Here is a 25,742-nt window from a genome sequence, read left to right on the forward strand (position 1 = left end):
CGTATCGCTTCCCCCCCACCCTTCCCCCAGCACGCGGGGACGGGTGTGTGCGTATCGCTTCCCCCCCACCCTTCCCCAGCACGTGGGGACGGGTGTGTACGTCTCCTAGCCCCATCCCCCACCCCCATGCACATATAGGCGTGTATGTATCTCCCACACTCTCACATACAAAAACATCCATTTTCCTGTAGTTAAAATGAAGAGAGCCATGGTGTAAATTGAGAAAAGGTTTGTGTTTAAAGTAAAAAGCATGAAGAATGTCTGAAACATGATTTGACTGGCACTTTGAAATGCTTCGAAATCATGAACACCTCTGTTCAAATGCAAGCCTTTCTCATGCCTTAAATGAGTCATTAACAATAGGCATTGCGAACTACAATGCTGCTTATTGTGTGCAGTTCTCTGACAAATGTGCTTGTATCCCCTCACTGTTCTTGGAACAGTAAACATCTATAATCTTTCAACATTCTATAATCTTTGTGTTTCAGAATCTGATCAGCAGCTTGTGAAGAAACAGCAGACCCCCCTGTTGTAATAAGCTGCCTAGACTAACATACTTGATATAGCCATTGTGGAAACCTCAGCAAAAACCATCAGTGGGCTATTTACAGCATGACCCGATCATACCACGGAAATATTTTAAATCAAACCATTCAGATATGCTGTGACAGAGCACTGACTCCAAAGTTGGGACATTGCCACAGTGTCACAAGAACCCCTATTGAGATTCTGGATAGTCATTCGAAGCATGATGTCTCTTATCTCAGTGGCACCAATCTCAATAAGATACACCAAATATATACATCGAATTCAATAAGACTCGGGCATTCAGTTCAACTGGATCTACGCTAGTGTTTTACACTTGACAAGGGCTTCCCCCTAACCTATTTAATCTGAAGCCCTCAGTAGGACTGTCTGTGCCCTTGCTTTCTTTTAAATGCATCTCAACTATTTGCCTTAATGTCTTCATGTGGGAGAAAGTTCCAAATTCTCACCACCCTGTGAATTCTCCTGAATTCTATGTTGGATTCATTAGTGCCTGTTTTGAACTTTGTAACAAGTGGAATGATTTTATTTATCTGATCAAATGTCTTCATAACTTTAAAGACCTCTGTTAGATGACTCTTCCCTTTCACGAGAAATGAGACCCAACCTCTCGGTTTTAGTCTCTTGTACTCTCTCCAGTGCCTCCTTGTTTTTTCTGTCACATAGCGATCAGAACTGGCCAGCGTACTCCAAAGTCTAATCAAGCTTTGCAACAAGTTTAGCATAATTTATTCGCTTTGGAACAAAACCAGTAATTGCTGGCGGAACTCAGTAGGTCTGGCAGCATCTGTGGGAAAAAAGCAGAGTTAATGTTTTGAGTCCATTGACTCAGCAGCAGAACTGTATGTTTCTTAATGACAGCTGAAGTTAGCAGGGAATGGGTCGTCTGTGCTGAAAGCAGTCCATGCATTGTGGTAATTGGCCTCAGTGGGTGAGAATGGGTTGGCTGTGCTAAAATTAACCCATGTCACAACAGGACTGGGTGTGGGGTTAGTTTAAAAAAAAAGACATGGTGAATGTAATCAGGCTGTAGAGTTATTGAACTCCATGTTGAATGGTAGAAGCTGCAGGGTCCCCAAATGGGAAATGAAGTGTTGATCTTGTGCTTAGGCTTGCTGCAGCAGGTCTGTGACAGAAATGTTGGTGTGGGAACATGTGGGTGTTTCAAAGTGACAGGCGCCTGGAAGCTTGGGTTTTTTAAAAAATTGGGCACAACATAGGTATACCGCAGAGCGCTCACCAAGTCTGCGTTTCATCTCCCCACTGTGGAAGAGATCACATTGTGAGCAGCAAATGTAGATTAATTGAAAGAAGTACAGGTAAATCACTCCTTCACCTAGAAGGCCTGTCTGCAGCCTTGGAGACTGAGGAGGGAGGAGGTGAATGGGTGGGTGGTTACAGGTCAAGGTGCCATGCGGATGTGGGGAGGTGCTGGGAGTGGAGGAGGAATGGACCCAGCATGTCCTGGAGGAAATAGTCCCTGCACAGTGTTGACAAAGGAGAGGAAGGGGATAGGTGTCTGGTTGTAGCATCTCATTGGAGGGGATAAAATGGCAGCCTATAAACTTTTGGATGCGGAGTCTGGTGGGATGGAAGTGAGGATCGGGGGACCCTATCATTGCTGTGGGAGAGAACGGAATGGGTGTGGGCAGAAGTGCAGGAAATAGGTCAAGTATGGCTGAGAGACCTGTCAACCGTGATAGCAGGCAATCCTCAGTTGAGAAAAATAGGTGGATGTTTCTGTGGCCTCCCTGCAGAAGGTGGCATCATCAGAACAGATGCAACAGAGATGGAGAAACTGGGAGAATGGAATGGAATCCTTACAGGATGCGAGGTGTGAAGATGTATAGTCAAGATAACTGTGGAAGTCTATGGGTTTGTAGCGGATATAGGTGGCCATCCGATCCCCAGAAATGGAACCAAAGATATCAAGGCGTCGAAGGGAGAAGTCAAGGTGTGGGCTGGGTGGAAGTTAATTGATAAATATTTCCAGTTGGGAATGAGAGAGGGATGCACCGATGACCATGAGCCTTTGTCCTTTCACAAGAATATTTGATGTGGCTTTTATCAACTGCCTTCTTGAAATCTAAGTACAGATGATCCACTGGTTCCATTCATCCCCAACTTGTGTTACCTCCTCAGAACTCAAGGATGATCATCTCACCTCCACAAAACCGTGTTGACTGTTCCTGATTATCTTGAACTCTCCAAGTGTCCTCCTATACCCTCTTTAATAATAGCTTCAACCATTTTCCCCTATGACAGATGTTAAACTAGCCTCAGTTTTCTGTTTTCTGCCTCTCCCTTTTTGAATGAAGAAGTCACGTTTGTTCATTTGCATTGTGATGGGACCTTCCCTGAATCAGACAATGTTTGCAAAATTAAAACCAATGCATTAATTGTCATTGGTTTTGATAGACACGACTCACTCGACCTGAGGATGCAGGCCTTATCAAAACCTGAGCACGTGTCAGCCCACAGCTGCAGCAATTTACTTAGTACCATTGCTGGGTGATTGTGACTTTCCAGAGTTTCTCTTTGCCTGTCATTTCCTGATTTATCATTTCTACTGAGATGTTATGTATATTCTCTGTCGTGAAGACTGATGTGAATCGTGAATACTTTTATTAATTTCATGTGCCATTTCCTTACTTTCCTGAAAGGTTCAACACTCACTTTATTAACTTTTCTTGAAATATTTAGAGAAGCTCTTACTCTCTGTTTATATATTTATGGCTAGCTTGCACTCTTACTCGATTTATTTTCTCTTTGTTCAGTCTTGGATTGATTTTGCTGCTTTTTTTTGTATTCTGACCAATCTTCTGACCCTCCACCTGCCTTTACAACATTGTATCTTTCTCTTTTCATTTCATGCTCTCTTTCACTTTCCAAGTAATCACTAATGGTGGGTCTATGCCTTATTTCTTTCTTAGTTATTGGAGCATGTCTATTCTACGTATTCTGAAAAATCCCCTTAAATGTATGCCACTGTATCTCTATCAACTTATCTTTAGCAAATTCACTTCAGCCAGATGTCTTTTTATGACCTCATATTTGCCATTATTTAAATTTAGAATATTATCTTGGACCCGTTCCTCACTCCTTCATGGCTCAGTGGTTACCACTGCTGCCTCACAACACCTGGGTCCCAGGTTCGATTCCAGCCTCGGGTGACTGTCTGTGTGGAGTTTGCACATTCTCCCCATGTCTGTGTGGGTTCCCTCCGGGTGCTCTGGTTTCCTCCCACAGTTCAAAGATGTGCGGGTCAGGTGAATTGGCCATGCTAAATTGCTCATAGCGTAAGGTGCATTAGTCAGAGGGAAATGCGTCTGTGTGGGTTACTCTTTGGAGGGTTGGTGTGGACTGGTTGGGCAGAAGGGCCTGTTTCCACACTGTAGGGAATCTAATCTAATCTAATACTGAATGTAAAATTCAGTCATGGTATGTTTGCTGCTACCTAGGAGCATCTTGTCTTATTGCAAAATACCACAATACCTTGAAATTTCATGTAGGAGATCCTACAGTGCTCAGTAGCCTTAAGTGCTGGTTACTTCAGAATATTTTCACAGATTTAGTTTGCCTATGGTTGATTTTGAACTGATGAGAAAGTCACAGCAGAGAATGACCCACGATATTCAGGCAGCCAGCTACTGAAGAGCCTACTGCCTGTTACACAGAGTTCCGGGCAGCTAGCATTGGAGATAACAAGTCTTATCAGTCACAATACCATCATATTTTCAATGTTATTGCTCCTAATTGCGTGTGGGCACAAAGCCATTTGAAGTTATCCATTAACCAAGGTAAAATCCCAATCCCAAAAAGCACACATCCTGTATAGTTTGAAAACGCAGCTGGAATGTGTCTGAACACTTAGACTGCCATTGTCCTGGCCTGCAATTCGTATCAAGAGTAATTCCAAATGCTTTCACTTGCATAGTTTCAGTTTTAGGCCAAAAAGATCCTTCTCAAAAGAGTTCAAAGTTTCTGAACTTTCAAAGGATTTATTGCAAATCTTTTTAGTTAGGTGGTTACGAAAAACTGTCAGCAATGCTTCAGACTGTGTTTGAAGAGTGTGGAGACATGGAGCTCAGAACCTCAGACAAGGTGTTGGGTTGAGCTGGCTTTCAGTGATTACAGAGGTTCTGCTTTCTGTCTTGGATTGTGAGTTGCAGATAAACCTGTGTTATAGCTCTAATAGGAGGAATGGGCTGGTACTCAACTCCATCAGTCCCACCAAGATATAATTTGAAACACAAAAAAAAAGCTGAAGTACTGCTGGAAATCGGAAGCCAATATCAGAAATTGCTGAGAAAACTGAGCATCTGTGGAGAGAAAGCAGAGTTAGTGTTTCGGATTCAGTGACCTTTCATCACTGAATTGTCTAATTGATTCCCTCTCGTGTTACTTTTCAGAATGAAAGAGTTTTTTGCCAAGCTTCTTCAATTAACTTAAAATAGTTTATTATAAGCAAAACTTATTCTTTAAACAGAAGACACCCAAACTGTAATCTGGAAATAGAACTGTAACTCATTAAGGAAATTCTCACAATGTAAAAAGACAACGGTCTCTGCTGAGATGATTATTTTTTTAAAGGCAAAAAGGATGAAAAGCATCCCTGTCAGCCAAGGGTCTGAAGAAAAAAAAGATAGAATGTGATGACTTCCCACAACCCACCCGGACAAAGTTGAATTGCTGATAGCCTTAGATTTTCATTTTGGATTCAAATCGAGATTGATGCAAGACTTTGGAATGGCTCAGGTTTTTGAGGTTTATTAGGTAGTCAGCAATACTGGTATTTGAAACCTTTCTCAGGTTCCCAGGTACTTCTACTGAGGGAAGGAGAGACCTTTGCGGTATCCTTATTGATTACTCAGATCTGTAACAAAAAACCAAGTCCAGAAATAGTTTTGAGGCAACTATTTGCATAGTTCCTGATAGTCTTTTCAAAAACCATTTTTTTAGTAACAAAGCATCATAAACCTCATTTCTTATTTTTTTGAAAGCTTTGCTGGCCTTTTCTCCAAATTAAATTGATTTTCTGTAAACAACATCTGGCTTACAGCACGCATTAAAACTTTGACTTTGTTTCCAAAAATAAGCCTTATCAATGCTGGAAAATGTTGACACAGTTCAACTTCTGTCAGTTTTTCTCATAGTTTTTAAATATTAATGTGTATTTGCAATACATCGATATTGTAGTTCCCTACCCCCCCCTAATTGAATTGGAAAAGAAAGGTGAGGAGCCAATGGCATAATGGTAACTTCATTGGACTGCTAATGCAGAACCCCAGATTAATGTTCTGGGGACATGGGAGATAGTGTGATTTGAATTCAGTAATAAACTGAGCCAATGGCAACCACGTAATCACTGCGGATTGTTATAAAAACCCATCTGTTTTCCCAATGTCCTTTGGGGAAGAACATCTGTCATCCTTACCTGGTCTGGCTGACATGTAACTCCAGACCCACAGCAATGTGGCTAACTCTCAATTAGCCTCTGAACAATTAGGGATGGGCATTAAATCCTGACTTGTCCACACCACCCACATCCCAGGAATGAATGTAGATGTGCTTTCCGTTAATCACTGGATCGTTCCGTGCTCTGCAGCTGGTGATATACTTGTTGAAATAAAAACAAGATGTTGGAGATACTCAGCAGGTCTTGCTGCATCTATGGAAAGAGAAGTTTCATGTTTAATGTCAAGAGGAGGAAGGAAGCTTACATAAACATTGAGGTGGCAAGGATCAGACAGGGCTCTAGAGGGTTTACAAGGTAGCCAGGAAGGAACTGAAGAATAGTCTTAGAAGAGATAGAAGGGGCATGAAAAAGCTTTAGTGTGTAGGATTAAGGAAAACCCCAAGACATTCTACACTGAAGTAAGGAACAAGAGGATGGCAGAGTGGGGGTAGGGCTGATCAGGGATAGTGGAGGGAGCTTGCACCTGGAGTCGGAGTACGTGGGGGAGGTCCTTAATGATCACTTTACTTCAGTATTTACGACTGAGAGGGACCTTGACGCTTCTGAGGACAGCATGAAACAGGCTGATATGCTCAAACAGGGTTGATGTTAAGAAGAGGAGAAAGTGAGGTCTGCAGATGCTGGAGATCAAAGTTGAAACTTTATTGCTGGAACAGCACAGCAGGTCAGGCAGCATCCAGGGAACAGGAGATTCGACATTTCGGGCACAGGCCCTTCTTCAGGAATGATGTTAAGAAGATGAAAGTGCTGAAAATTTTGAAAGACATAAGGCTAGATAAATCCCCTGGGCCAGCCAGGATATATCCTACGTTGATACAGGAAGCGAGGGAAGAGATTGCTGTGCCTTTGGCGATGATCTTTGCTACCCACTGGAGTAGTGCCAGATGATGTGAGGGTGGAAAATGTTATTCCCTTGTTCAAAAAAGGAAATAGGGATAACTCTGGGAATCCCAGGTCAGTCAGTTGTACGTCGGTGGTGGGCAAATTATTGGAGGGGATTCTGAGAGACAGGATTTATGATTCCTTGGAAAACATAGTCTGCATGGCTTTGTGAGGGGCAGGTCATGCCTCACAAACCTTATTGAATTCTTTGAGGATGTGACAAAACATATGTTGATGAAGGTCGAGCGGTGGATATGGTGTACATGGATTTTAGCAAAGCATTTGATAAGGTTACCCAAAAAGTAAGGAGGCATGGGATACAGGGAAATCTGGCTGTCTGGATACAGAATTGGCTGGTCCATAGAAGACAGAGGGTGGTAGTTGATGGAAAGTATTCAGCCTGGAGCTCTGTGACCAGTGGTGTACTGCAAGGATCTGTTGTGGGACCTCTGCTGTTTGTGATTTTTGTAAATGACTTGGATGAGGAAGTGGAAGGGTGGGTTAGTAAGTTTGCAGATGACACGAAGGTTGATGGAGTTGTGGATAGTGTGGAGGGCTGTTGTAGGTTGCAGTGGGACATTGACAAGATGCAGAACTGGGCTGATAGGTGACAGATGGAGTTCAACCTGGAAACGTGTGAAGTGATTCACTTTGGAAGGTAGAATTTGAATGCAGAATACAGGGTACAAGGCAGGATTGTTGGTAGTGTAGAGGAACAGAGGGATCTTAGGGTCCATGTCCATAGATCTCTCAAAGTTGCTACCCACGTCGATAGGATTGTTAAGAAGGCATATGGTGTGTTGGCTTTAATTAGCAGGGGGATTAAGTTTAAGAACAATGAGATTATGCTGCAGTTCTGTCGAGCCCTGATTAGACCACATTTGGAATATTGTGTTCAGTTCTGGTCGCCTCATTATAGGAAGGATGTGGAAGTTTTAGAGAGGGTGCAGAGGAGATTTACCAGGATGCTGCCTGGACTGGAGGACATGTCTTATGAAGAAAGGCTTTTCTCATTGGAGCGAAGAGGATAGGAGGTGACTTGAGAGAGGTGTACAAGATGATGAGAGTAGATAGGCAGAGAGATTTTCCCAGGGTGGAAATGTCAATCATGAGGGGGCATAATTTTAAGGTGATTGGAGGAAGATTTAGGGGAGATGTCAAAGGTAGGTTCTTTACACAGAGAGTGCTGGGTGCATGGAATGCATTGCCAGTGGTGGTAGTAGAGTCAGATGTATTAGGGACATTTAAGCAACTCTTGGATAGGCACATGGATGATAATAAAATGAAGTTAGTCTGATCTTAGAGTAGGATAAAAGGTCAGCACAACATCGAGGGCTGAAGGGCCTGTACTGTGCTGTGTCCTTTGTCTGTTTTTCTGTCGACAGTTGCTACTGACCTGCTGGGTATTTCCAGTTTTATTTCAGATTTAACAACAGCTGCAATATTTTGCTTGAATGCTTTTTTGAAATGCAGTTTTTTTGGTGTGGACCATTTGGTGACTGGGAATGTCCAACAATCCAATGAGCTCCATCTGAGGGTTAACCTCCTCAGCCTATCAAGGCTGTCTGCAAATCATTCTCCTTAATACAACGAGAAACAGTCTGCCTACCATCCTCTAATTACTTGGAAATGGCCCTCTGGACACAGCGATTTCCACTCCATGTCGGAGGTGGAGGAAGCCGGACCAGCTTGTTGGCAGGATTCGGGAAGTGGTGATCTCAGGGTTATATAGATGGCCTTCAGTGGGGACAAGTTCTCTGAGAGGCGGGGGAGCTTTAACACCAAAGGTTCGGCGGTAACTAGGATCTTGGCCAAGTCCAGCTATCTTAGTACAAAGGAATTGGGCCATTCAGCCCATCAAGCCTGCTCCAACATTCAATTCGCTGATGGGTGCTGATTGTGCCACTTTCCTGTGCTACCCCCATATCCTGCATGGAAGAGAGTCATCCTCAACCCTGAAGGACTGTTTAAGAAGTAGCCAGTAGTACTCTCTCAATGAATGTCCTGAACATGATCAATGGTTGAGTTTCCACAGCCTCAGAGAATATTTAGTTTGTGGTATCAGAAGAAAGAGAAAGGAAAACCTGAATTTACAAAGCGAGGGCATCACAGAACACTTCCAGTCAATAATGCATGTCTCGAGGTGTAATCATCATTGCTATATTTAGGAGCCAAATAGATGTGCACCAACTTGCCATGGATGGTGCTGGTGCTTGTCCTTGGTTGGAGTGGGTTGATGGGAAGTTTGTTATCATGCCCATGAAGGCAATGGGGAATAACTTGTGTTGCAGTCTGTAATTGAGGTTTATCTGATCTCTCTGTATACAGGTTGACGAAGGGGATGATGAGAATGCCCGGCCTCTCGCTGAATCCCTCTTACTGGCCATCGCTGACCTTCTCTTCTGCCCAGACTTCACCGTCCAGAGTCACAGGAAGTCTGGGCCGGTAAGACACACTCAGCAGCTTCCCGCCACTTCATTATTGGAGTTAATTTTGTGTTTGTCAAAGTGAAGGATGTTAATATTGGAGAATGGCACTTTCTTCATCTCAGAAACTGCTGGAAAAGCTCAGCAGGTCTGGCAGCACCTGTGGAGAGATATCAGAGTTAACGTTTCTGAAGAAGCGTCACTGGACCTGAAGCATCAACGCTGATTTCTTTCCGCAAATGTTGCCAGACCTGTGGAGTTAGAACATAGAACATTACAGCACAGTACAGGCCCTTCAGCCCTCGATGTTGTGCCGTCCTGTAAAACCAATCTGAAGCCCATCTAACCTACACTGTTCCATTCTCATCCATATGCCTATCCAATGACCATTTGAATGACCTGTAAAGTTGGCGAGTCTATTACAATTGCAGGCAGTCCATTCCACGCTCCTATTACTCTCCAAGTAAAGAAACTACCTCTGACATCTGTCCTATATCTATGACCCCTCAATTTGGAGATATGGCCCCTCGTGCTAGCTATCACCATCTGAGGAAAAAGGTTCTCACTGTCCACCTATCTAACTGTCTGATTATCTTAAATGTCTCAATTAAGTCACCTTTCAACCACTTTCACTCCAATGGAAATAGCCTCAAGTCCCCAGCCTTTCCTCATAAGACCTTCCCTCCATACCAGGCAACATCCTAGTAAACCTCCTCTGAACCCTTTCCAAAGCTTCCACATCCTTCCTGTAATGCCGTGACCAGAACTGTACGCAATGCTCCAAGTGCGGCCGCACAGAGTTTGTACAGCTGCAGCATGACCTCATGGTTCTGCAACTCAGTCTCTCTACCAATAAAAGCTAACACACTGTTTGCCTTCATATCAACCCTATTAACCTGGGTGGCAACTTTGAGGGAACTATGTCCATGGACACTGAGGTCTCTCTGCTCATCTACGCTACCAAGAATCTTACCATTCGTCCAGTAGTCTGCATATCTGTTGCTCCTTCCAAAGTGAATCACCTCTCACTTTTCCGCATTAAACTCCATTGGCCACCTTTCCACCTAGCTCTGCAGCTTATCTATGTCCCTCTGTAAACTACAACATCCTTCGTCACTATCCACAGCTCTACTGACCTTAGTGTCATCTGCAAATTTACTATGCCCTCATCCAGTTCATTTATAAAAATTACAAACAGCAATGGCCCCAAAACAGATCCTTGCGGTACACCACTCGTAACTGAACTCCAGGATGAACATTTCCCATCAACCACCACTCTCTGTCTCTTTTCAGCTAGCCAATTTCTGATCCAAACTGCAAAATCACCCTCAATCCCATGCCTTCGTATTTTCCGCAGTAGCCTACCCATGGGGAAATCGTATCAAATGCCTTACAGAAGTCCATAAACACCACATCAACAGCTTACCCTCATCCACCTGTTTGGTCACCTTCACAAAGATCTCAATAAAGTTTGTGAGGTACAACCTACCCTTCACAAAACCGTGTTGACTATCCCTAATCAACTTATTCCTATTGAGATGATTATAAATCCTATCTAATGTAACTTTTGCCACCGCTTTACCCACAATTGAAGTCTTTCCAGCAATTTCTATATTTGTTTCTGTTTCTGATTTCCAGCATGGTTCTCGATCATTAATAGTCTTCACTTCCATTGACTCGTAAGTAGTGTGTTACAGGTCATTACCACGTGCACTCTTTAAAGAAAACATTCTTCATCACATCTCCTATTTCTCTCGCCCAAAACTTCACATTTGTGTGAACAAATGGAAACAGTTTTCCTTTACTTAAATCTGTCCTAAACTTGTATCAGTCGATCAACTCTCCACTCGATTCCTTTGCTCCAAGGAGAACAAGGAGAAGAAAGTGAGGACTACTGAAGAGCTTATGCTCAAAACATCGACTCTCCTGCTCCTCGGATGCTGCCTGACCGGCTGTGCTTTTCCAGCATCTCACTTTTTGACTCCAAGGAGAACAACCCATCCCTAGAACCATTCTTGTAAATCCTCTCCACCCTTTCAAGGATCGTCCTAAATTGTGGCAACTCGTGTGGTTTTGGCCTAACCAGAACTGTATAAAAATTCAACATAACTTCCTTACTTTTGCATGGAGAGTGAAAGATTTCTGGTGATGAATACCATCAAGGGATATGGAGACGGTCTGGCAATATAGGATTGAGGTAGATGATTTACTATCTAGAATGACAGAGCAAGCTCGTAGGCCTGAATGGCCACTTCTCTGATGTTCCCATGTACCCAATATACCTCCGATAATGAAGCCCAAGATTTCACACAGTTTGCTAACCAATTTCTCAGGGTGTCCTCTCACTTTCGAAAATGGATGCTCATGACCACTCAGATCTGTCTGTCCTTCCTACTTGCTGCCTGACCCAATCCCCTCTCCATGATGCATCAGCCTGCATTTCTGTGTATTCAATTCAATCTGCCACCTGCCTATCCATTCTCCAGGCCTGTCGTGTCCTGTTACAGTCAGTTAAAATTGTCCTCATTTCTGAATTTGAAATTGAGACATTGAAATTTTGTTTAATATTCCAATACCCAAGTCATTTATTGATATCAAAGAAGCACTGACCGTTTTAGAGCCCCACCATCCAGTATTCTGTAGTACCATACACCTCCCTGCAAACCAATACTTTATTACATTGGACACTGAACCCCCTATTCCTTGAGCTTCAGTTTTGTGAACCATCCTCTTCTGTGGAATATTGTCAAACGTTTCCTTAAAAGCCAAACTGACAACAATCACCACATGCCCTTCATCCACATTCTCTGTTTCATTAGGCATTTCAATTTGATTAATCACACAAGATCTGCATTTACAAATTTGTGCTGGCTCTCCTAAATTAACTCAGACTTCTCAAGACATTTCTTATATTTTTTTCTCAAAGATGATTGCCCCTTAAACCTTACCCACCACTGATGTAAACTGATTGACCTATGGTTACTCGGTAAGATCTTGCATCCCTTTCATGAATTCAAGTATCACATTTGCCAATTTCCAATTCTTTGGTACCTCCCCTGTATCTTGTGAAGATTAAGAAGATTATAACAAGCCTTTCCACTACCTCCATCTCCTTCAGCAAACTGCGAGCACCCACCCTAAACAGAGCAGCCTTTCCAGCACATTCTGCCTATCCATTTTCATGCCATCCATTACCTGTATGATCTCAGCTTCTAATGATATTTGCCAGCATCCTTTTTTTTGAGGTTCAACTGTGAATGAGAGTGGTGGGTGGCTGGAAAGGCTGCCTTTTGTTGTGCTTTGAGAGTCAGTGTTGTGACAGACTGCTTGTTCCTCCTTCCACCAATGTGCTGACTTTTGGTGGAATGATCCACTCATGCCTGCTGGCCACTAACTTATCACCATTTTCAGCCCATCGAAGGAAGCAGGCCACTTGCCCACTGGGAGGAACTCAGTTCTCCCAGCAGACACAACCACGCCCTCTGAATAGTGAACTGTTTTACTATCACCAGCGAGTCCTGACACCAAATGTCTTTGATGGGGACAGTGTAGAGGTAGCTTCACTCAGTATCTAATCTCGAGCTGTATCTGTCCTGAGTGTGTTTGGTGTGTGAAAGAAGATCTGTCTGTATCTAACCCTCTGCAATTGATAATTGATGCTGGCAGTGAGTGCTTGGTGTGATTAAAGGCCCCATTCGTGATATATTATACCCCACTGCCTGCTAAACCCAATACATTTCTGGTTGACGATGGTGGACAGAAGGAGAGTGTAGTGTGCTGGATGGTACAGGATGTCCCTGCTCACTTACTGGTTTTACTTATCCCCATCAGGAAACTGCTGAGGATCTGCACTGTATCGACAGCTGTGAGTACATCTGGGAGGCTGGGGTAGGATTTGCCCATTCTCCACCTCACAGCTACATCCACGACCTAAACAGGTGAGGACCCAGCTCCATGTAAAGGTGTGGGTATGATTTGACTGTGGCCCATCATTCACTTGGCCTTGGAATCTCCTGCAGGCAGTGCTCTGAGTGGGCCGTGACTGGATTTGACTGGAGGGGCGGGTAACTCGAGATGAAATAAAATGTAGGCACAAATCTAAATTCTTGTTCTGCTAGCTAATTTGGGGTTTGAGCAATTCACCTCTTGAGTCTCCAAAGCCTCTCCTCCATCTTAAAGGCACAATACTCTCCACTTCTCCAAATGGGTGCGATGCCAGTAACACTCGAGAAACTCAACTCCATCCAGAACAAAACAGCCCGTTTGATTGGAACTCCATCCACTGCCTTCAACTTTCATTTCTTCCACCTCCGATGCTCAGTAGCAGCAAGGTGTACCATCTACAAGATGCACTGCAGTAACTCATCAAGGCTCCTTAGACAGCACCTTCCAAGTCAGTGACCTCTACCTATCTAGAAGGACAAGGAAAGCAGATTGTTGGGAATGCTACCTGCAAATTCCTCTCCAAGTTGCTGACCATCCTGTCTTGGAACTCTGATGTCTTTCCTTAAATGTCACTGGAATTTTTTCCCCGAATAGCATTGGTCCATGTGGACTGCAGTGGTTCAAGGAGGCAACTCACCATCACCACCTCCAGGGATGGCAATGCATACTGGCCTTGTCAGTAACACCCAGGTCCCATGAAGAAATTTAAAAACAAAATTGGTTTTAAAATTTGAAACCCCTGTGGTGGGATTTGATATCACATTCTCTGGATTACTGCAATCTGAAAGATTCATTATAAAACAAAACATATCCGCAGGCATCGCTGTTCTGGTCTCCTCTGCAAAAGCCCATTAAACACTGGAGAGAGTGGTTTTCAAGTTTTTGAGAGGATGGGAAAGATTGAGAAGGCTCTTTTCCTTTGGGAAAGGGAAAGGCATGGTGTTTCCTATTTAGAGTCTTTATGACGAAGTAGTTCAATGTGGAGATGCTGTTTCCATTAGTAGAGTTCAGAATAAGAGGCATGAATATAAGTTAGATCAAATACAGAATTGAGGACTGATCTGAATATGGTCCTTGCTGTCGCAGTAGCCGATTGAGGCAGCGTATATACACAGAATGGGAGGCCTGTGCTGACAAGAGGGAGAATTGAGTGGATTAATACAGGACAGGGTGGGAAGAGGTGATTAAAATGGGAGTTCTGGGGTTTAGGCACCAGCCCAGACCTGTGAGCTGAAGGGCTGTTATTGTGCTCTAATTCTCTGGAAGGGTCATGGTGAACACTGGTGGGGTGAGTTGGGTGATTGAGGTATTAAAACTTGATACCCCTATCCCTCCTTCACCGCGCCTGTCTCTTGTTCCCACAGGACAGAGCTTCTGAAGCTGCTGCTGACTTGTTTCTCCGAGGCTGTGTATCTCCCACCCACCACCGAGGGAAACATTCTCAACCCCTGGGTCCAGTTCTTCTGCTCGACAGAGAACAGGTGAGGACCAGGTAGGAGAAGGAGCTATCCAAAGTGCTGTGGGGCTGCTGTGACATTTCTGGCTGCTGTGAGTGTCTTTATTGAGGTACTCTCCCACCCCCCTCTCCCACGACCCCTTTCTTGAAGCCTTCTCTGATCACGTTCCCATCCATATTTTTCAGATTGGTAGGGAGAGGGATTTCAGATCTGATTGTTCAGGAGTGAGTGTGCTGAGCTGGATAAAGGCCCCCCAGTTACAGCCCAGATTAGGTGGTGATACCCACTGAGAGTCTACTCCATTTGGAGGTTTTGAGAAGTTTGCCATGGCTCGCTTACCTTCATAAGATTTAGGTGCATCACCCCGGCAGACACACCGATGCTGTAATGACAGAGTTGGAGGTGCACTGTTGAAGGTGCCATCAGTTCGACGAGACATTAAACCAGAGGCATGTTTGTACTTTCAGGGAGTGCGGCATTCCAAGGAGTTTACTCCCACCAGCTTGAGGGGATTTAGGGATGGGCAATAGGTTTTATTCTCACATGTCCTCAAGTACAGAAGTCCGTGAGTACAGTGAAAAGTTTATAATGTTGCCTCCCGTGGCGCCATCTTAGATACAAAGTACATAGGTACAAATCTTAGATACAAAAAGTGGAAGAAAAAGGAAAAGTTGCTTTACCTAACAGTGATTCATAGAATAAGTTAGAAATAAGGCATAGTTAAAAGGATAAGCATTACAGTCCGATAAACAGATTACAGAAAAAAGTTACACCATACTAGATCAAGCGTTGGCCTAGTTTTGACGTCCACACCTTGTGAATAAATAAAGTGTGGCTGCACCAAGGACTCTTCGTGCAGTGCTATCCTGCTGTTGTAATGATTAACATCCTGTAAGGTTGAGTGAAATAGGAGTTGATGGGAAGGGTGAGGGCAGTAATAAATTAAAAATGCTATACATGAATGCACAAAGCATTAGAAATAAGATGGATGAGCTTGAGGCTCTTTTGGAAATTGGCAGATACGATATTGTGGGGATAACTGAGATGTGGCTTCAAGTGGACAGGGCCTGGGAAATGAATATTCAAGGCTACACGTGCTATCGTAAGGACAGACTGACGGGCAGAGGGGGTGGGGTGGCCTTGTTGGTAAGGGAGGATATTCAGTCCCTTGCGCGGGGGAACCTAGAGTCAGGGGATGTAGAGTCAGTATGGATAGAGCTGAGAAATTCTAAGGGTAAAAAGACCCTCTTGGGAGTTATCTACAGGCCCCCAAACAGTAGTCTGGATGTCGGATGTAAGTTGAATCAGGAGCTGAAATTGGCCTGTCGCAAAGATGTTACTACAGTTGTTATGGGGGATTTCAACATGCAGGTAGACTGGGAGAATCAGGATGGTATTGGGCCACAAGAAAGAGACTTTGTGGAGTGCCTCAGAGATGGATTCTTAGAACAGCTGGTGCTGGAGCCGACCAGGGAGAAGGCAATTCTGGATCTGGTATTGTGCAATGAACCAGAATTGGTCAGGGACCTCGAAGTGAAGGAGCCATTGGGAAGTAGTGACCATAATACAATAAGCTTCAATCTGCAATTTGAGAGGGAGAGGGTACAATCGGAAGTGACAATATTTCTGTTGAATAAAGGGAACTATGGAGCTATGAGGGAGGTGCTGGCCAAAGTTCAATGGTGCAATACCTTAGCAGGGATGACCGTGGAGGAACAATGGCGGATATTTCTGTGTATAATGCAGAAGTTGCAGGATCAGTTCATTCCAAAAAGGAAGAAAGATCCTATGAGGAGGCAGGGGTGGTCGTGGCTGACGAGGGAAGTTAAGAAACATTAAAGTTAAAAGAGAAAAAGTATAACATAGCAAAGATAAGTGGGAAAACTGAGGACTGGGAAGCTTTTAAAGAACAACAGAGGATTACTAAGAAGGAAATACGCAGAGAAAAAATGAGGTACGAAGGTAAACTGGCCAATAATATAAAGGAGGACAGTAAAAGTTTTTTTAGGTATGCGAAAGGCAAAAAAATGGTTAAGACAAAAATTGGGCCCTTGAAGACAGAACCAGGGGAATATATTACGGGGAACAAAGAAATGGCAGAAGAATTGAATTGGTACTTCAGATCTGTGTTCACTGGGGAAGACACAAGCAATCTCCCTGAGGTAACAGTGGCTGAAGGACCTGAACTGAAGGGAATTTATATTTGCCAGGAATTGGTGTTGGAGAGACTGTTAGGTCTGAAGGTTGATAAGTCCCCGGGGCCTGATTGTCTACATCCCAGGGTACTGAAGGAGGTGGCTTAAGAAATCGTGGATGCGTTGGTGATTATTTTCCAGAGTTCGATAGATTCAGGATCAGTTCCTGCGGATTGGAAGGTGGCTAATGTTGTACCACTTTTTAAGAAAGGTGGGAGAGAGAAAGCAGGAAATTATAGACCAGTTAGTCTGACCTCAGTGGTGGGAAAGATGCTGGAGTCTATTATAAAGAATGAAATTACGACACATCTGGATAGTAGTAACAGGATAGGTCAGAGTCAGCATGAATTTATGAAGGGGAAATCATGCTTGACTAATCTTCTGGAAATTTTGAGGATGTAACTCTGAAGATGGACAAGGGAGATCCAGTAGATGTAGTGTACCTGGACTTTCATAAAGCTTTTGATAAAGTCCCACATAGGAGGTTAGTGAGCAAAATTAGGGTGTATGGTATTGAAAGTTGGTTGGCTGATAGGAAACAAAGAGTAGTGATAAACGGCTCCATTTCGGAATGGCAGGCAGTGGCCAGTGGGGTACCGCAGGGATCAAAGTTGAAACTTTATTGCTGGAACAGCACAGCAGGTCAGGCAGCATCCAGGGAACAGGAGATTCGACGTTTCGGGCACAGGCCCTTCTTCAGGAAGGGCCTGTGCCCGAAACGTCGAATCTCCTGTTCCCTGGATGCTGCCTGACCTGCTGTGCTGTTCCAGCAATAAAGTTTCAACTTTGATCTTCAGCATCTGCAGACCTCACTTTCTCCTACCGCAGGGATCAGTGCTGGGACCGCAGCTTTTTACAATATATGTTAATGATATAGAAGATGGTATTAGCAATGACATTAGCAAATTTGCTGATGATTGTAAGCTGGGTGGCAGGATGAAATGTGATGAGGATGTTAGGAGATTACAGGGTGACCTGGACAAGTTAACATAGAACATAGAACATAGAAGAATACAGCGCAGTACAGGCCCTTTGGCCCTCGATGTTGCGCCGATCCAAGCCCACCTAACCTATACTAACCCACTATCCTCCATATACCTATCCAATGCCCGCTTAAATGCCCATAAAGAGGGAGAGTCCACCACTGCTACTGGCAGGGCATTCCATGAACTTACGACTCGCTGAGTGAAGAACCTACCCCTAACTTCAGTCCTATATCTACCCCCCCTTAATTTAAAGCTATGCCCCCTTGTAATACCCGACTCCATACGCGGGAAAAGGTTCACACTGTCAACCCTATCTAACCCCCTAATCATCTTGTACACCTCAATCAAGTCACCCCTAAACCTTCTTTTCTCTAATGAAAACAGCCCCAAGTGTCTCAGTCTTTCCTCATACGATCTTCCTTCCATACCAGGCAACATCCTGGTAAACCTCCTCTGCACCCGCTCCAGTGCCTCCACATCCTTCCTATAGTATGGCGACCAAAACTGCACACAATATCCCAGATGCGGCCGCACCAGAGTCTTATACAACTGCATCATGACCTCAGGACTCCGGAACTCAATTCCTATACCAATAAAAGCCAGTACGCCATATGCCTTCCTCACCGCACTATTTACCTGGGTGGCAACTTTCAGAGATCTGTGTACATGGACACCAAGATCCCTCTGCTCATCCACACTATCAAGTATCCGACCATTAGCCCCGTACCCCATCTTTTTGTTATTCTTCCCAAAGTGAATCACCTCACACTTAGCTACATTGAATTCCATTTGCCACCTTTCTGCCCAGCTCTGCAGCTTCTCTATATCCTGCTGTAACCTGCCACATCCTTCCTCACTGTCAACAACTCCTCCGACTTTCGTATCATCCGCAAACTTGCTCACCCAACCTTCTAACCCCTCTTCCAGGTCATTTATAAAAATGACAAACAGCAATGGTCCCAAAACAGATCCTTGCGGAACACCGCTAGTGACGGCACTCCATGAAGAAACTTTGCCATCAACTACTACCCTCTGTCTTCTTCCATCCAGCCAATTCCTAATCCAAACCTCCAACTCACCCTCAATGCCATATCTCCATATTTTCTGCAGTAGCCTACCATGGGGAACCTTATCAAACGCCTTACTAAAATCCATATATACCACATCTACCGCTTTCCCCTCATCAACCTCCTTCGTCACCTTTTCAAAGAATTCAATAAGGTTTGTGAGGCACGACCTGCCCTTCACAAAACCATGCTGACTATCCTTGATCACATTATTCCTATCCAGATGTGCATAAATCCTATCCCTTACAATTCTCTCTAAGACTTTGCCCACAACAGAAGTGAGACTCACCGGCCTATAGTTACTAGGGTTATCCCTACTCCCCTTTTTGAACAAGGGAACCACATTTGCTATCCTCCAGTCTTCTGGCACTACTCCAGTAGACAAAGAGGACATAAAAATCAAGGCCAATGGCTCTGCAATCTCCTCCCTTGCTTCCCAGAGAATCCTAGGATAAATGCCATCAGGCCCAGGGGACTTATCTATTTTCACCTTTTCCAGGATTTCCAACACCTCTTCTCTACATACCTCAAAGCCATCCATTCTACTTATTTGTGTCTCAGTATTCACATCGACAACAATGCCCTGTTCCTGAGTAAATACTGAAGAAAAGTATTCATTCAGTGTCTCCCCAATCTCTTCCGCCTCCACACGCAACTTCCCACTACTATCCTTGACTGGACCTATTCCTACCCTAGTCATTCTTTTATTCCTAACATACCTATAGAAAACCTTAGGGTTTTCCCTAATCCTACCGACTAAGGACCTTTCATGTCCCCTCCTTGCTGCTCTTAGCTCTCTCTTCAGGTCCTTCCTGGCTACCCTATAACTCTCAATCGCCCCAATTGAACCTTCACGTCTCATCTCACGCCGCCCTCTTCCATTTAACAAGGGATTCTAATTCCTTATTAAACCACGGCTCCCTCGCACGACCCTTTCCTCCCTGCCTGACAGGTACATAATTATCAAGGACACTCAATAGTTGCTCCTTGAACAAGCTCCACATATCATTTACACTATTGCCTTGGAGTCTACTTTTCCAAGCCACACATCCCAAGTCATGCCTCACCGCATCATAATTTCCCTGACCCCAGCTATAACTCTTGCCCTGTAGTACACACTTATCCCTCTCCATCACGAGAGTAAAAATCACCGAATTATGGTCACTATCCCCAAAGTGCTCACCTACCTCTAATTCTAACACCTGGCCTGGTTCGTTACCCAGAACCAAATCCAGTATGGCCTCACCTCTTGTAGGCCTGTCTACATATTGTGTCAGGAAACTCTCCTGCACACATTGAACAAACACTGACCCATCTAACGAACTTGAGCTATAGCTTTCCCAATCAATATCAGGAAAGTTAAAGTCCCCCATAACAACCACCCTATTACTGTCACTCATCTCCTGAATCACCTTCCCTATCCTTTCTTCAATGATTCTAGGACTATTAGGAGGCCTGTAAAAGACTCCTAACAGGGTGACCTCACCTTTCCTATTCCTAACCTCAGCCCAAACTACCTCAGATGGCAAGTCCTCATCCATCGTCCTTTCCACCACTGTAATACTATCTTTGACAAGCAATGCCACACCTCCCCCTCTTTTACCCCCACCTCTGACCCTACTAAAACATTTAAATCCAGGAACCTGCAACAGCCAATCCTGTCCCTGTTCTAGCCATGTCTCCGTAATAGCCACAACATCGAAGTCCCAGTTGCCAACCCACGCTGCAAGTTCACCTACCTTATTTCGTATACTTCTTGCATTGAAGTATACACACTTCAAGCCACTTTCCTGTTTACAGACACCCTCCTTGGAAATTGATGCCATGTTCCTAACCTCCCTACACTCCAGGCCCTGCACCCTGAAGCTACAATCTGGGTTCCCATGCCCCTGCAGAGTTAGTTTAAACCCCCCCCAAGAGCACTAGCAAACCTCCCCCCAAGGATACTGGTGCCCCTCAGGTTCAGGTGTAGACCATCCTGTTTATAGAGGTCCCACCGTCCCCAGAAAGAACCCCAGTTATCCAAAAAACGGAATCCCTCCCTCCTGCACCATCCCTGTAGCCACGCATTTAAGTGTTCTCTCTCCCTATTCCTCGACTCTCGATCACGTGGCACGGGTAACAAACCAGAGACAACAACTCTGTTCGTTCTAACTCTGAGCTTCCAACCTAGCTCCCTGAAAGCCTGTCTAACATCCTCGGCACTCCTCCTACCTATGTCGTTGGTGCCAATATGGACCACGACTTCGGGCTGCTCCTCCTCCCCCTCCAGGACCCGGAAAACACGATCAGAGACATCACGTACCCTTGCACCTGGGAGGCAACATACCAAACGTGAGTCTCTCTCGTTCCCACAAAACCGCCTATCTGTGCCCCTAACTATCGAGTCCCCAATTACTACTGCTCTGCTCTTCTTCACCCTTCCCTTCTGAGTAACGGGGACAGGCTCCGTGCCAGAGACCTGAGCCCCATTACTTACCCCTGGTAAGTCATCCCCCCCACAAGTATCCAAAACGGTATACTTGTTCTTGAGGGGAACGGCCGCAGGGGGTCCCTGCACTGGCTGCTTCCTCCCAGTCCCCCTCACTGTCACCCATCTATCTGCCATCTTTGGAGTTACTACTTCCCTATAACTCTGATCTATGACCCCCTCTGCCTCCTGAATGATCCGAAGTTCATCCAACTCCAGCTCCAGTTCCCTAACACGGTCTTGGAGGAGCTGGAGATGGGTGCACTTCCTGCAAGTGTAATCGGCAGGGACGTCGATGGCATCCCTCACCTCATACATGTTGCAGGAGGAACATTGCACTGCCTTCACTGCCATCCCTCTAAAGCTAACTTTTATTTAAAAAAAAAAAACTGGGTCTAAAGAATACAACAAGCAAAATTCAGCACTTACCTACTTACCACAACAGGTGTTATTATTAGGTTAGAGGAGGAGGGCGGGTGGGAGGCACTACCCGTGTAGGTGAGTGGTCAGATGCATGGCAGATGCAGTTTAATGTGGATAAATGTGTGGTTATCCACTTTGGTGGCAAGAACAGGAAGGCAGATTACTACCTAAATGGAATCAATTTAGGTAAAGGGGCAGTACAGAGAGATCTGGGTGTTCTTGTACACCAGTCAATGAAGGTAAGCATGCAGGTGCAGCAGGTAGTGAAGAAGGCTAATATTATGCTGGCCTTCATAACAAGAGGGATTGAGTGTAGAAGCAAAGAGATTCTTCTGCAGCTGTACTGGGCCCTGGTGAGACCACACCTGGAGTACTGTTGCAGTTCTGGTCTCCAAATTTGAGGAAAGACATTCTGGCTATTGAGGGAGTGCAATGTAGGTTCACGAGGTCAATTCCTGGAATGGCGGGACTATCTTACACTGAAAGACTGGAGAGACTGGGCTTGTATACCCTTGTGTTTAGAAGACTGAGAGGTGATCTGATTGAGACATATAAGATTATTAAAGGATTGGACACTCTGGAGGCAGGAAACATGTTTCCGCTGATGGGTGAGGACACAGCTTAAAAATACGGGGTAGACCATTTAGGACAGAGATGAGGAGAAACTTCTTCACCCAGAGAGTGGTGGCTGTGTGGAATGCTCTGCCCCAGAGGGCAGTGGATGCCCAGTCTCTGGATTCATTTAAGAAAGAGTTGGATAGAGCTCTCAAGGATAGTGGAATCAAGGGTTATGGAGATAAGGCAGGAACAGGATACTGATTAAGGATGATCAGCCATGATCATATTGAATGGTGGTGCAGGCTCGAAGGGCAGAATGGCCTACTCCTGCACCTATTGTTTATCCAATAGAACCATCTTGTCCCTGGTATTGTGTTTGACTGAATCCATGGGAGAGTTTTCCCCCTGAGTTTCTACCCACCTCTGATTTGCTAGTGCTTCTTGATCCTTCAGTTAGTCAAATGCTGCCTTACTATTAAGGGCAGCTACCCTCATCTCTCCCATTGTCCTTGTCTGAGTCATAACGGTCATGAGGGCCGAGAATTACTGAACAGAATCTTTGTGATAGTGTTACTTTTTGACTCTAACAGAACCGAATTTGTCACAGTACCTTGCATATTATCTTGCGAAAAGTGGCGACATTGTGCCTCGGATCGCCAGAGACTGGGTACAATTCCACCCTCAGGCCAGTGTCTGTGTGGAGTTTGCACGTTCTTCCTCCAGGTGCTCCGGTTTCCTCCCACTGTCCAAAGCTGTGCAGGTTAGGGTGGATTGGCTGTACTAAATTGTTGATAGTGTCCAGAGATGTACAGGCTCGGTGGGTTAGCTTTCGGAAATGTGGGCTTACAGGGATAGGGTAGAGGAAGTGGGTCTGGGTGAGATGCTGTCAGTGTGCTCCATGGGCTGAATAGCCTGCTTCCACACTGTAGGGATTCTGTAGATTATAAGTTAACAATAAGTATTGATTTGGACCCAGCCAGTGGTTACTGTCTGAACCTTGACCCTCTCAGACTCTCTGCAGTCATGTTTGATACTGACCCTCCAGGAACCAGTACTTGGTGCCTCTTCCTTTCTTCTGGTATGCTGCACTCTTTCTCACCTAGACACTCACTGTTTGCACAGTTAGGTATTCTCTCAACTCTCTAACTTGGCCATGGTTGATTGCTGTCTTTCAGACATGCACTGCCACTGTTTACCTCACTGCTGAACATTGTGTGTGCGTATGACCCTGTGGGATATGGCATCCCCTACAACCACCTCCTCTTCTCCGACTACAGGGAGCCCCTGGTGGAGGTGGCTGCCCAGGTCCTCATTGCGACACTGGACCACGATGCCTCAACCAGCCTCAGCCCATCTGTGGATGGGACCACAACAAGCACGGCCATGGATGATACAGAGGTAGGACATTCGGCACGAGCCCCTACTGCGATTGTTTCCTTCGTTATAATCTCATTGCTTCCAGTATGCACATTGTCAAGATTTGTAGGAAACTAGTGGGCTATTAGATTTTTGTTAATTTCAGTTACAGTGCGCTAATAGGCTGATTGATTTTTATTAATTTCAGTTACAGTGCACTAGTGGGCTGTTTGATTTTTATTAATTTCAGTTACAGTGCGCTAGTGGGCTGTTTGATTTTTATTAATTTCAGTTACAGTGCGCTAGTGGGCTGTTTGATTTTTGTTAATTTCAGTTACAGTGCGTTGGTGGGCTGTTTGATTTTTGTTAATTTCAGTTACAGTGCGCTAATGGCCTTTTTCATTTTTGTTAATTTCAGTTACAGTGCGTTGGTGGGCTGTTTGATTTTTATTAATTTCAGTTACAGTGTGTTGGTGGGCTGTTTGATTTTTGTTAATTTCAGTTACAGTGCGCTAATGGCCTTTTTCATTTTTGTTAATTTCAGTTACAGTGCGTTGGTGGGCTGTTTGATTTTTATTAATTTCAGTTACAGTGTGTTGGTGGGCTGTGAGATTTTTGTTAATTTCAGTTACAGTGCGTTGGTGGGCTGTTTGGTTTTTGTGAATTTCAGTTGCAGTGTGCTAGTGGGCTGTTTGATTTTTGTTAATTTCAGTTACAGTGCGTTGGTGGGCTGTTTGATTTTTTATTAATTTCAGTTACAGTGTGTTGGTGGGCTGTTTGATTTTTGTTAATTTCAGTTACAGTGCGTTGGTGGGCTGTTTGACTTTTGTTAATTTCAGTTACAGTGCGTTGGTGGGCTGTTTGATTTTTGTTAATTTCAGTTACAGTGTGTTGGTGGGCTGTTTGATTTTTGTTAATTTCAGTTACAGTGCGCTAGTGGGCTGTTTGGTTTTTGTTAATTTCAGTTACAGTGTGTTGGTGAGCTATTTGATTTTTGTTAATTTCAGTTACAGTGCGTTGGTGGGCTGTTTGATTTTTGTTAATTTCAGTTACAGTGCGTTGGTGGGCTGTTTGATTTTTGTTAATTTCAGTTACAGTGTGTTGGTGAGCTATTTGATTTTTGTTAATTTCAGTTACAGTGCGTTGGTGGGCTGTTTGATTTTTGTTAATTTCAGTTACAGTGCGTTGGTGGGCTGTTTGATTTTTGTTAATTTCAGTTACAGTGTGTTGGTGGGCTGTTTGATTTTTGTTAATTTCAGTTACAGTGCGTTGGTGGGCTGTTTGATTTTTGTTAATTTCAGTTACAGTGCGTTGGTGGGCTGTTTGGCTTTTGTTAATTTCAGTTGCAGTGTGTTGGTGGGCTGTTTGATTTTTGTTAATTTCAGTTACAGTGCGTTGGTGGGCTGTTTGATTTTTGTTAATTTCAGTTACAGTGTGTTGGTGGGCTGTTTGATTTTTGTTAATTTCAGTTACAGTGTGTTGGTGGGCTGTTTGATTTTTATTAATTTCAGTTACAGTGTGTTGGTGGGCTGTTTGATTTTTGTTAATTTCAGTTACAGTGTGTTGGTGGGCTGTTTGATTTTTGTTAATTTCAGTTACAGTGTGTTGGTGGGCTGTTTGATTTTTGTTAATTTCAGTTACAGTGTGTTGGTGGGCTGTTTGATTTTTGTTAATTTCAGTTACAGTGTGTTGGTGGGCTGTTTGATTTTTATTAATTTCAGTTACAGTGTGTTGGTGGGCTGTTTGATTTTTATTAATTTCAGTTACAGTGTGTTGGTGGGCTGTTTGATTTTTGTTAATTTCAGTTACAGTGTGTTGGTGGGCTGTTTGGTTTTTGTTAATTTCAGTTACAGTGCATTGGTGGGCTGTTTGATTTTTGTTAATTTCAGTTAGTGTGTTGGTGGGCTGTTTGGTTTTTGTTAATTTCAGTTACAGTGCGTTGGTGGGCTGTG

At 44.2% G+C, this 25,742-nt stretch overlaps 1 protein-coding gene across 6 annotated transcripts in view; it reads left to right on the plus strand.

Moving 5' to 3' along the window:
- LOC122561967 (protein HID1) overlaps positions 1 to 25,742 on the plus strand; it is a 129,065-nt gene that overhangs the window by 37,369 nt on the left and 65,954 nt on the right. For 5 of the 6 annotated variants that reach the window (XM_088000407.1, XM_088000408.1, XM_088000409.1 and 2 more), the window contains exons 4-7: positions 9,236 to 9,352; positions 13,165 to 13,271; positions 14,643 to 14,759; positions 23,610 to 23,832. In XM_088000407.1, the coding sequence (XP_087856533.1) occupies positions 9,236 to 9,352; positions 13,165 to 13,271; positions 14,643 to 14,759; positions 23,610 to 23,832 (564 nt within the window). The remainder of the gene's footprint in view (positions 1 to 9,235; positions 9,353 to 13,164; positions 13,272 to 14,642; positions 14,760 to 23,609; positions 23,833 to 25,742) is intronic. The other variant, XM_088000406.1, reaches the window with a different exon arrangement.

This window comes from Chiloscyllium plagiosum, unplaced genomic scaffold, assembly GCF_037043375.1.
Source record: "Chiloscyllium plagiosum isolate Xiang-an unplaced genomic scaffold, Cpla_swu_hap1 HiC_scaffold_25, whole genome shotgun sequence".
In the NCBI taxonomy this organism is placed as follows: Eukaryota; Metazoa; Chordata; class Chondrichthyes; order Orectolobiformes; family Hemiscylliidae; genus Chiloscyllium; species Chiloscyllium plagiosum.